The sequence below is a fragment of the Petaurus breviceps genome, unplaced genomic scaffold, assembly GCF_028583685.1.
Source record: "Petaurus breviceps papuanus isolate PSGF00001 unplaced genomic scaffold, PetGlider_PUasm1.0 688, whole genome shotgun sequence".
NCBI lineage: Eukaryota > Metazoa > Chordata > Mammalia > Diprotodontia > Petauridae > Petaurus > Petaurus breviceps.
The window spans coordinates 22,950,269-22,963,121 of NW_027186457.1; the positions used below are offsets into that span (position 1 = coordinate 22,950,269).

Consider the following 12,853-nt stretch of genomic DNA (forward strand, 5'->3'; position numbering starts at 1 on the left):
TGGGCTCAGACACTTAGCACCCACCCAGAAACACCTGGCCGTGTAACCTCGAGCAAGTTACTTAACCCCAATTGCTTAAAAAAAAATACTAATTAAAAGCTTAAAATTTCTGAACATTAACACAACCAACACAACTTGGGTTAGTAACTATTAAATTCCTATAAATTAATTTCATTCTTGTTAATTATACAATTCAATTTTTTTACTTCCAAATCCCTCATCAAGATTCTTAGTTCATTCTTCTATTTCTTTCTTTCTCTCTTCTTTTTTGGAGGGCAATTGGGGTTAAGTGACTTGCCCAAAGTCACATGGCTAATAAGAGTGTCAATTTTCTGAGGTCATTTTTGAACTCAGGTCCTCCTGACTCCAGGGCCGGTGCTCTATTCACCGCGCCACCTAGCCGTCCTAATATTTCTTTCTCTTACATTGTTATATAGTTAGTGAATACACCCTTTGGCTCTGTTCATTTTACTTTGCATTATTTTATATAAATCTTTCTTGATTTCTTTGTAAGAGTCATGCTTGACAGTCTTAATTGCATTATCATATTTCATTAATGTACCACAATTCATTCAACCATTTCCCTGTTGAATATTTAGGTTGTTTCCAGTTGGTGATTACATATAATGTCTGCGATGAAAATCTGTAAGGCAAGTTCATTTGTGCTTTTGCTAGTGCTTGCAGAGTGCATCCCCAGCTTTGGGATTATTGAACCCATATTGCATATGCCCTCCTAGATTGTACTCCAGAAAGATTTTGCGGTTCCACCACCAATATCAAAGTATTCCTGTTCCTTCGGTGGATTGAAATTCTTCGCTTTTAATTATTTTATTCTGTTTAATGGATGTAAGATGGTAGCTCAGAGTGCTTGAATTTGCATTTCTTTGATTATAAGTAAAGTTGAATGCATTTTCAAGTGACCAAAGTGTTAATATCTTTTGACCATTTTTCTAGTGTGGACCTAGAGTTACTGTACACAAGGTACACAGTCCTTTCCACTGCCCCTACCTGAACTTGGTTATGGGTTAGCGACTTTCCTCTTTAGATTTTGATCTCCAAACTGCTGCCCTAATCTCTGTCATCTCTACTTAGTACCCCTCCTTTGTAATGAGTTATTTCTTTATTAGTAATTTACTGGTCAGTTAGCTATTTACAATGCAAAGATACAGCCATGAGAGGAAAACTCAGAGGGTTCTAATCCAGGTCCTTGGGTTCTAAAGGTCCTTGGGTTCTAAATCCAGTACAGTCTTTCCATTCCATCATGACCTAGTTTATTACCCAGGCTGACAAACTCACTCTTAGTGTCAGTCCTTGGGGAGACTCTCCTTTCTTACTAGACTCCAGATCCAGGTTCTCAATTTCAGCTTGATTGTACCGTCTGCCAGTCCCCACCCCCCTCAGGTCCTTTTTGCCCAGGAAAAGTCCATCCACCCTGCAATTGCTGGCTGCCCCTCTAGGCTCTTCTCTTCTCCATCCCTCTGCTCTTTACTCCTTCTGATGATGCTTAAGGAAGTCCCCTCAGGACTCCAATTCATAGACTGCATGGTTTGGGACAGTAAACTTGCCACTCATAAGTGTGGCCATATGCCAGTCACTTAATCATTCTGGACTTCAGTTTCATTGTAGCTAAAATGAGGGGGTGAGATTTGATTATTTGTAAGTCCACTGCTAGCTCTAAATCCTACAGCTCAAATCATCCTTTCCTCTGAATTGCATTTTGCAAAATAGCTACTTTTTCTTGCCTGTATTTCCACCAGACAAATTAAGAACAAACCCCTTTTCTGTCTTATTTACTTGTTGCCCATCATTCAACTCATGGCAAATTAGATGTTAGCTTCTGCAAAGTCCTTTATTACATATTACATGAATTTGCTTCAGATACCTCATATATAGCTATATAGCAGAACAGGGGTGAAGTTCAAATACACATGTGGTTGGGGAGATGGACCCATCATAGAATTTGATTGTATATTTACTAATAGCTTTGGTAAGTGGCTAAACTTCCTCATAGCCTCACTATCAAAAAAATGATCAAGTTATGCATAAATACAGAAAGAAAAGCTGGTTTTGTGGTTTATATTTTGCCATCATTTTCACTATGCCCCATAGCATTTCCAGTGGCACCGATGATTTTTTCCGTTTTGTGCTCACTGACTTGACAATTGGTACTCACTTCTTGGAAATGCTTAGTAAGAATCCCAATTTATGTTTTGTAGCAACAGTAAAGTATCTTTTCTTCACAGCCATCTTGGGGGGAAGGTAAGTCATTGTATCTATTTCACAGATCAGGAAACTGAGTCCTGGAAACATGATGTGATTTGCCCAAGGTAATGTAGCTGGCATGTGGGAGCCCTGGTCATCTCATTCCAAATTGAGTGTTATTTCCACTACATCATGCTCCTTAAAAACTGACACTGATGGACCCAGAATGAGTGGGCTTTCTTAAGAGGTGGTGGGCTCTTTCTCCTTGGAGGGTTTCAAGAAGAAGCTGGATTACCACTTCTCAGGTAGATGCTAGTGGGGATTACTTTGGGTTGCACTGCTGTTGTCTGAGTTGCCTTCTTCTTCACAAATTCCATGATTCTGGCTTTGAACCAAATGAGAAATGACCTAGTGTTTGCAGTGTGCTTTAATCTGACTATAGCTAACCTGGGAAATCAGAGTCTGAATCCAGATGACCTCCACCCTCATCTAGTCCAGCTCACCATTAATAGAATCTGCTGTATATTATACCTCATAATCCAGTCTGTGCTGAAAGATTTCTTGTGAAAGAGGAACCGCTACCTCCCAAGGCAGCCCATTCTATTTTTTATTTCTTTATTAGTTTATTATCATTTCTTATTGTTTTAAATTTCTTCTTCTTATTTTATTTTTATTTCTTATTACTAGGAAGGTCTTGTCATCAAACCCAATTTCTTTCTCTACAACTAATACCCATTTTCCCTAGCTTTATCCTTTGGGGGCAATGAGTAAAAAATTTGCATCCTTTCATAGGAAAGCTTTTCCAGATGTTGAATTGAGCTTTCCCACCTCCCCCCACCCTTTGCCCTAGTCTCTTTTTCTACAAATTAAACACCTTCACTTTCTTGCATTGAGCCTCGCCACTCTGGTCAGTGTGTCCATCAATGGACAATATTGCCAATGATTTCTGAGAAGGGTGCAGTGGGACTCTTATTCTGAGATATTGACGTAAAATAATTGGTATTCTAGTTCATAATTTTCAACTTGTACATTACTGTTTGAAATGAAGCAAATAGTATTATTAGCATGTATCAGAGAAGTGGGTTACTGGAAAAGGAGAGGGGGTCAGTCATAGTCATGTAGGAGACAAGATGACCAGCTCAGTTGGAAGCTTATTAGGAAGGCTCCTAGCATGGTCGATGAGCCCTCTGTGAAGAAGACATGGATGAGAGTTGCTCAGAATGAGAATATGTGGAGAGGTCATAAATTGTACCTTTGAGGAAGGACTGCGCATGCAGATAGGATCATGGATCCACATTGAAGCACTCACATGCTATTTGCAGAATTCTTCCTTTGTCCTAGAATTTACAACAGCAATAGTAACGATCTCTTTCATTTTTATAGCTCTCTAAACACATCAGAGCCCTTTCGCATAAATATCTAGTTTTCATGGTATCACAGAACCACAGAATTTGAGAGTTGGAAGGGACATCTCTTCACTTCTTCATTTATATCTCTATATTTCTAACTATCTCCCGCCATCCCCCCACCCCCCACCTACGAAGCAAGCCATCCCTTGTAACAAGAAAAAAAGAGGAAAAAAAGCACTTCAACAAAATCAGATGTATCTGACAACATAAACAGTATTCTACCCTCATAGTCCCCCACCTCTGCAAAGAAGGATGGTCATTATAATTACATTTTGTTCTGTTTGCATCATTATAGACATTGTGTACTTTATTTCCTTGGTTCAGCTCATTTCACTGCAACTATTTGCATGTCTTCTTAAGCTTCTCTGAATTCTTTATATTCATCTTAGGATGCAAGAATGTTCTATTCCATTCATGGTAGCAGTTTGTGTTGTGATTTGGAGCTTTCTTGTATGTGATCATTAATAATTTTCAAATCTTCTTTTGAGAGTAGTGGTCATTAACTAACCTTAACTAGAAACTGAGTTTGAGAATGCTCTTCTAGCTATAGATATAATTTTGGGAGATGAAGAAATTGCTAATGAATTGGAAATGATTGTATTAACCTTTTTAGAGCATGTTTTCCCCAAAGTTTAATTTTTCTTTAAGTCTCTTCTCCAGCAGCACAAGATGCATTCAGTTGTATTCTTAGGGAATGATTAATTTTTCTTGAGATACTTTGTCATATTTACAGACCCTTCTTAGTGGCTTATGTCATTACTGTTAGTGGGAGTGTGTCTCTTTGGACTGCAGCATGCTATTTTTCTTTTCCAAATGATGAAAATTATTAAATAACTAGTCTCTTCAAGAAACACTCCGGATTAGATATTGGAGAAGAAAAAAGATTCAGGATTTATTGAAAAAGCAGTAACTTGTGCAAGAGACTAGGTTTTTTTACCCTCTCCAGAAAATATCTTGCTGGACAATTACATTGTATAATACAAGAATCTGAAGGAAGTAGAGGATGCTTTTTGTATTCTATAGGGAGGGAAGTTTTACTGCTTTCAAGAGAAAATCCTAATGGCTTCCCTTTTAATGAACAAAAAAGTGAGATTGTTTAGGAAAAAAACAAAGTAGGACCATTATGTAAAAATGGTGAAGGAGCTTTGTTTTCCCCCAGGGTATATGGGAGTAATTGATTTTTAATTTTTGTGACTTGTAGGACCTGTCTTAAAGTATTTTTAAAAATTATGTCTTTTTTATGTCATGATCATTTCTTGATAGATCTTACTTGAAGTTAACAGTGTTTTGTGTAACAAAGAAAAAGATCAGCAAAACCACCAAGACATTGACCATGTCTGACAGTGTGCCCAACATTCAGCATCCACCTTTCCAAGGAAATAATAGAAGCTCATTACTTCATCTCTTCTGGAGCTGGGATTGGCCATTGTGATTATACCATGTTCAACTTCTTCTGAGTGTGCTTTTTGTTTACATTATTGTACTTGTGTATATAATGTCCTACATGTGCTGGAAGTATATTGTGTCCTACGTGTGCCAGGATCAACCTTTCCATTTCTTGGAAAAAAATTAAATACAGGGCAGTGATTGACTTGTGTAGCTAGCAGTCAATCAGTAAACTAAGCATTTATTAAGCACCTTTTGGTAGCAGGCACTCTAGTAGGCATTAAGGATACAGATGCAAAAAAAAAATGAAGCATTTTCTATTCTCAGGGAGTTTAAATTCTCTCAGGGGGGCGCTTGTCATGCGATGGTCATGCTTGAAAAGTATCTTGAAGAAATTCTGCAAGGGAGAAAAAGGAAGAGGGAGTGCATCACCAGCATAGAAGTTGACCAATATAAGAGGGGCGGCCAGGTGGCTCAGCGAGTAAGAGCACCGGCTCCAGTGTCAGGATGACCAGGATCAAATCCAGGCTCAGATACTCAGCACCACACCCAGAAATAACTGGCCGTATAACCTTGAGCAAGTTACTTAACCCCGATTGCTTAAAAAAAAAAAAGTTGACCAATATAAAGGCAAAGAGATAAGGAAACAGAGCCAGCTTGGTTGGATCATAGAATGCCAAAAGGGGAATCATGTACAATGAGGCTGGAGAGAGAAGAAAGAGGCAGGTTTTGAAGGGCTTTAAAAGTCAGAGAGGAATTTATATTTGATCTTGGAGGAAATGGAGAGTCATTCAAGTTGGAGTAGTGGAATGACCAGGTCTTCCCTTCCCTGAAGGAAAATCACTGGTGTAAGATGGATGGGAGAGGGGAGAGACTTGAGCCAGGCAGACCTACTGGGAAGCTGTTTTTTGCAGTAGTCTGGGTGACACTTGGGCATGGTTGAAGGAACCATGGAACGAATCAGTAGATAGGGAGAGAGAAATTGAATGTTGGGGGGTGGCAATCTGCTACAGTAGATGGGAGGGCATGAGATCAGGACACATGGAGAAGCCTTGGCCTTGGCAAGGAGAAAGCCACCTCCCCGTTGTTATTAGAGGCAAATGGAAAGGAGGACTGAGTGAGGGGTGATGTCAGAGCATTTTCTATTGAAGAGAAGGGCACAAGTAAAGCCCTTCAAGTCTTCTCAGCAGAATGGGAGATGAGGATCTCAATGAAGATACTGAGGTGACTAGTGAGGTGTGGGAGGTGTGAAGAAAGAAGAGAGGTTTAGAGTTTCTTTTGGGAATGCAATAGGGAATCACCACAGAGAGGAATGAAATACTTGCTTTGCTGCAGTGAATTGGCAGCATGGTACTAGGAATTCCTTCATCTCAGTGCATAGATGTTTGTCAGGAAGCATTTATTAAGCATTACCTGTGTGCCTGGCACTGTTCTGAGTGCTAACAATACAAAGAAAGGTACCTTCGCCCTACTTAATTTGTCTTGTTTGTAAAAGGCTGGTATTTCTGGTTTTTTTTTTTTCAACTTAGGGAGGAATTTTAATTTCTTAATGATTAATGGAAAGCTGTTTTTAATTTGAAAAAATTCTTCAGGAGCCCAGATCCTTTATGAACTATACATACATGCTAAATAATAAACTCTAAACAACCATGGGCATGGAAACCAGGTTTGGCAAATGACTTTGTTTTCCATGCTTACTCGGACTGTTTGTGATGTGGAAAACAGACTTAATTAAAGGTAGAGAGACAGACACTGCCTGGAATGAGTTTGTAGCCAAAGTTCTGCCATTTTCTTCCTATATGACCTTGGGCAAATCACAGCCTCTTTGGGGAGTCATCATTTCTAAAGGGAATTGGATTGGTCCTTTCCAGCTCCAATAGTTACAATCCTAAAAACTACCCAGTGAAGAAGATATCTTTGTAAATGAATAACTAGTTGAATTCTCTATTTTTATTGCTAAGTACACCTAAAAGTAAAGGACCGGAACAAAGTTTTACTCTGAAAATACATGTAAATTCAAAAATAATATAGGAGTTATCACTTAATTGGATTCTTATTGGTACTTGGCTTAGCTTTTAATCTGCTTGGTTTCTTACTCAAGTTTTTAACTTCTGAGGGACCTTTAATTCTATAAAATGAAGAGGGCAGAGTAGGACCAAGTGTCTCCTTCAGAATCAGCATTCTGTTGTTTGACTTCGGCCTCCTGGTTGCTGTTAGAACGACCTTTACAGGTATATTTATAAGTTTTGTCATAAAATGTCTGTGTTCATTCGGACCTCTTCATTTATCCAAATTTTATTTCAAACACACACCCAGGTTGGGGAACAAAAGAGCAAAACCCAATATGCTTTATCATATTTTGAGGTGCAACGAATATAATTGTGAATATGCTAGGCCATTACACAGACAACTTTTGTTTGCGTGGTTTCGCCGCTTGCATGATAGCTTTTTTGAGAACAGATTGTCCCTCGTTGTCAATCTGCAAACCAGCAGATCATTGATGCATGCAGTCGAGAGACCTTAAGAATGGCCTTCATAGACGCCTACACACACTTTTTAAAAAGCCTGCTTCATTAAGGACTTGCTCTGACTTCCAGACGTCTGAAGCCCATTTATTTGTGCCTAATGGACAAATTCTTCCACACCACTTATTTGAAAGTGTCAGTTATCCATTCTTTAAATATGTCTATTGATAAGTGCATGAGTTGGTTCCTTAGTCTAAGACTTCTAGAAGATGGGTATAATTGAAGTTTTTCTTCCCTATTTGTTTAAGTGTGTGGGATGATTGAGCTTATGATTCATTTTTGAATACTTAAAAATTGATAATGGTGGTAACATAGCTTATGTTGTACTTCCATTGTCAAATAAAAATGACTCATAAAATGTACTGAAGCTATGACAGGCACCCTCCTTCCCCCCAATCTTTTTCCTTTCTATTTTCATGACTCGAAATCTCTACTTGCTAATCTGAAACAATTAAAAATCTATCACACAACAAACCACAACTTTACTTTCCAGTGGAGGGGTTATTTATGACCATGAACCATAATCATTTTCCATACAGTAAATCTATGTTGACTACATATTAGGAGGAAACCTCCCAAAGCAATCAAGTTGCCATATCAAGGTAGAGGAAAAAAAATGAGTGTGAAGATTGATGTGTTGAATGAGTAATTCTTATTTAAGGGACTAAAAATGGGCCCAGAGTGGGGTGGGAAAGATAAAGTTGTAGGGAGGATAAAAAAGGAAAAAAAATATGAAAATGTTATTTAATGAGCATAGAAAATATGAATCCTTGAAGGGAGGGCGTAATGTAGGAAAAACGAACGTCTATGTTAAAGGTACAAACACTATTGGGTATAATGAGACAGTGATGGGGATAGTTCTGTGATGGAGAGAATGAAAAAAAGACAGCCTTTTAAGGAGAGAGAGAGCACTTTATTCATCCTCTGTTAAAAGTACAGCGTTTTCATCTGAGGGTTTTGCTGTACTTTAAAAGCTTTGGGTGGTACCATTTTTCCTTTCTTTTACCCATTATCCATCCCTGTACCTAAGGCAATTGATCAGCACTCAGTAGGACTTAGTACACCAACTGCATCTGACCCCATATGCCCTTCACTGTGTCTCACTCAGGTAGTGATAAAGCAAAACTGTTATTTATACATATCATCTTCTTTACTCTTAAAAATAATCCCCATGTAGATTTCATTCTTTGATCGCTCAAAGACAAAGGGAACAGATGCACATCAAGCCCTGGAAATTCCTCATACTCAATAGAGGAGTTTTAAGGGTAGATAAATGACATGGTGAAGAGAGCACATGGCCTGGAGTCAGGAACATCTGAATTCAAATGTGGCCTCACATGCTTACTAGCTGTGTAAGTCATTTAACCCTGTTTGCCTCAGTTTCCTCATCTGTAAAATGAACTAGAGAAGGAAATATCAAACCACTTCAGTGTCTCTGCCAAGAAGACCCTAGTTGGGGTCATGAAGAGTCAGACATGACTGAAAACAGCTGAACATGTAACTGCTTGCAGTGTGGGGTTATTTTCAGATATTCCCGGTCTGTGGTATAAGTGGTGCAAATGAATCATTCTCTCTGGTTTTTCATGGTGTCACTGAGAAAAAGATCTTTTCACAGAGAATGATAAGGAAAGAAGGGTGAAAAGAGAATTTTCAATCCTTTTTAGTGAGTGATCAGTGAGTAGCTAATATAGTGAAGCTGGCATTTTCATTCAGTTGTGTTTGGAAATTCCTACAGAATCCTGGAAAAAGCAAGCTGTTCCAAAGAGCGCCATCTTTTTTTTTTTTAATGGTGGTGGAGGATACCTTTGTCCCTAGAATAGAGGGTTTTTGTTTGTTGTTGCTGCCTTTTTGGAGGGGGAAGGTAGGGCAATTGGGGTTAAGTGACTTTCCCAGGGTCACACGGCTAGTTTTTGTGTGTGTATGTGTTAAGTGTCTGAGGCCGGATTTGAACTTGGGTCCTCCTGACTCCAGGGCCGGTGCTCTATTCACCGCGCCACCTAGCCACCCCTAGAATGGAGTTCTTTTGGAGCTTTGGCAGATCCCTCCTTTACCTTTCATCTGTGGTTAGACAGATTGATCTGTGACATGGATATGATGTCCTGAGCAAGAACTGTTCATAGGTTTTAGCACTAGAAGGCATCATAAAGGCCATCCAGTTACGATACCCTCATTTTTCAGATCAGCAGGTGACAGACCCAGAGTACCCAAAGTCACATAGCAAATGACAGACCCATGATGCAGAATCTGGGATCCAGCACTCTTTCCATTTCACCAACCTGCTTCCTATCGGGCTTTGCTGGATTTTGTACCAAGTTCTCTGCAGGTTCATTTTTCTCTTCAGCTGTATTTCAGTTATCTTCAGATTGTGGTATTTGTAGTATTTTCTCCTTTTCCACTATCAGTGGGAATAAACTTGTACATTGTTTTCCTTCACTGCTATGAATTACTGCTTGGCAGTGGTAACAGAATAGTCCTTTGCCCCATTTTAGCCAGCCCCCTTAGATGTGAGAGTGACTCCATGTGTTTGCAACTCCTGTAGCAGATTACTCTCCATTATCCCCCCTCTCTCTTCGTCTATAATCTTTCCCTATCTACTGGTCCTATCCTTGCTACCTTTGGACAAGCTCAAGTCTCCCTGTTCCTTATCAAATACTCACTATATCCCAAATTCCCTCAATTCCCTAATTTATCTTTCTTGTTTTTAGCCCAACTCCTAGGCGGAAAAAGCTGTTTATTCTTGTTTTTACCTCACTCCTTAGTCTTTTTTCATTTTGATTTCTTGACCATTACTTATAGAAAACTTCTCTCTCAAAATCAACAATGATCTTTTAAAATTTTTTTTATTACTTTTTCTTGATATCTTTTTGTTTTTTTGTATCACCAAAATTCCACCCATATCCCATCCCAGAAAGTCATGGCATGTAACGGAAGTTGTTTCTTTGAAAAGGGAAAAAAATTCAGCAAGAAAAGTACATTGAAAAAGTTTGAAAACATGTGCTATTTTTCACATTTGTGAAATGTGAAAATATCCCACTTCCAGGAAGGGATAGGGTGGGGATGTCTTTCCATATCTGTTTTTTGGTGCCAGGTATGTTCCTTGTAATTTTATAACATTTACTTCTGACGAGTGTTATAGGAGAAATATCTCCTCTCTGAGTTCATGTGGTAGGTAACTGCTGTCGCAATGCAGAAATTATAAAGGTAAAAAGCTAGGTTTTATTATTATGTTCAAGAGAAAACCTGAATCATCACGGGGATTCTGACAAGGCTTCTTATAGACAAAATTATGTCAGTGACAGAGAAATCATTCTTTTACATAATGCAATCTTGTACATTCCTCTTAGACTGTAAAAGTTAAAGAGAAGATAGATCCAAATTCAATGTCATAGAAGTTGAATAAACTTAAACAGATTTATAATCCCATACATTTCCTAAGGAAACAAACCGTCAAAAAAGCTCTGTAGGTAAACTAAGGCTGAGAAAGAATTTACTTGTTGCCAAGGAATCAGGGACAGGTGAGATATTTCTGGTTTCTTATCTAAGGAATGTTTAAGGTTTTAAGTAAATTTTCACATCCCATGGGGCAGGTTTTGGTTAGGTGAAGCTGGTTAATATTAATATTTAGTTAACGAAAATTTGCAGAAAGGAATGACCCTAAGCCCCAAATAATAAAAGGAAATAAAAATTCCTTTAACATTAGATGGTTGTTTTTTTTATTACATTATTATTGTCATTGTATATATTGTTTTCTTGGTTTTGCTCACTTTACTCTGTATTAATTCATGTAGATCTCTCCATGCATCTCAGTTTTCATCATATTCATCATTTCTTGCAGCACAGTAATATTCTATTATCTTCACACATCACAATTTGTTTAGGCATTCCCCAAATGATGGGCATCTATTTTGTTTCTAGTTCTTTGCTATCACAAACAGTACTGCTACAAATATTTTGATGTATAATGAAGACTTTCTTTTAATTGGTTACCTTGTTGGGATATGTCTGGTAGGGGAACCTCTGAGTCAAAGGATATGGACATTTTACTTTCTATTTGTATAATTACAAATTGCTTTCCAGAATGGTTGTACTGATTCACAGTTCCACCACCAGTGCACCAATGTGCCTGTCTTCCCACAAACCCTCCAACGTTGACCATTTCCATCCTTGCCAATTTTCATGGTGTCACATGAAACCTCAGGATTGCTTTGGAATGACTTTCTCTTATTATTAGCAATTTGCAACATACTCTCATGTAGCTATAATAGTTTGTAATTATTTTGAGAAGTGTTGGCATGTATCCTTTGGCTTCTTATCTAGCTTTTGGTCATACATACATATAGAGAAATTTAGACTTGTTTTGGTGGAATATGACATAAGGTGTTGTGTTTAAGCCTATTTCTGCCAGACTACTTGCTAGCTTTCCCAGCAGTCTTTTATCAACTAGGACAACAAATTGGGGACAGTATCCCATCAAAAACGAAGTCTCTGTATTCTTTACTTAGTCCTGACTCTTTGGGGAGAGGGAAAGAGGGGGAGAGAGAGAGAGAGAATCTCTGTAGATTGTTTGAAGATTAACCCTTAGTTTCTATAGATTCTTTGAAGAACAGGAAACCTGATTCAGCTTATTGAGAGCTCATTTTTCATCTACAGACAAAATAATTTTATGATTTAGAGTTGGAGGGTAGCCCCCTATGTTCTCATCTGTCCAACTGATATTTAGAGATTGCATAATATAGGGGGAAAGCCCAGGATTTTGGAGTCAAAGGACATGATTTCAAGTTCTAGCCCTTAACACTTTCATTCTTTTAATGTTCAACAGGCATTTATTAAAGTGTATTCCATGCTCTATATCACCCTTTATTTTACCTAGGAAATTAGTGATGTTCTAAGCTTTCTTTTCTTCTTTAACAGAATGGACCCAAATCTCTACTAGATACCTTCGAGAACAATTGGCCAAGATTGCAGATTTTTATCACCTGGCCTCAGCCCCAGGCAATGGCTCCATGGTTATGCCTCAAGATGTGGAACAGGCATTGAAGCAATGGGAATACAATGAAAAACTGGCATTCTATATGTTCCAGGTAACAGTTCCTAGAAATGCAAATTTTCTTGTGATTAATCCAGGGCTTATTAAAATGAATTTAGCTCACCTTTCCTTTCCCTTTCCTTCCTTCCTTCTGTCATCCTTTCTTTTTTTCTCCTTTTCCCTCTTCCTCTCCTTCCATTTCCCCCATTTCTTCTCCTCTGCCTCTCCCCTCACTTCCCCTCTCTCGTACACACACACACACACACACACACACACACACACACACACACACACACACACACACA

At 38.5% G+C, this 12,853-nt stretch overlaps 1 protein-coding gene across 1 annotated transcript in view; it reads left to right on the forward strand.

Annotated features, from left to right (window-relative positions):
* The window catches only part of MED12L (mediator complex subunit 12L), a 393,990-nt gene that overhangs the window by 59,336 nt on the left and 321,801 nt on the right, over positions 1–12,853 (forward strand). The window contains exon 5 of the mRNA XM_069104779.1: positions 12,434–12,603. Coding sequence (XP_068960880.1) covers positions 12,434–12,603 — 170 coding nt within the window. The remainder of the gene's footprint in view (positions 1–12,433; positions 12,604–12,853) is intronic.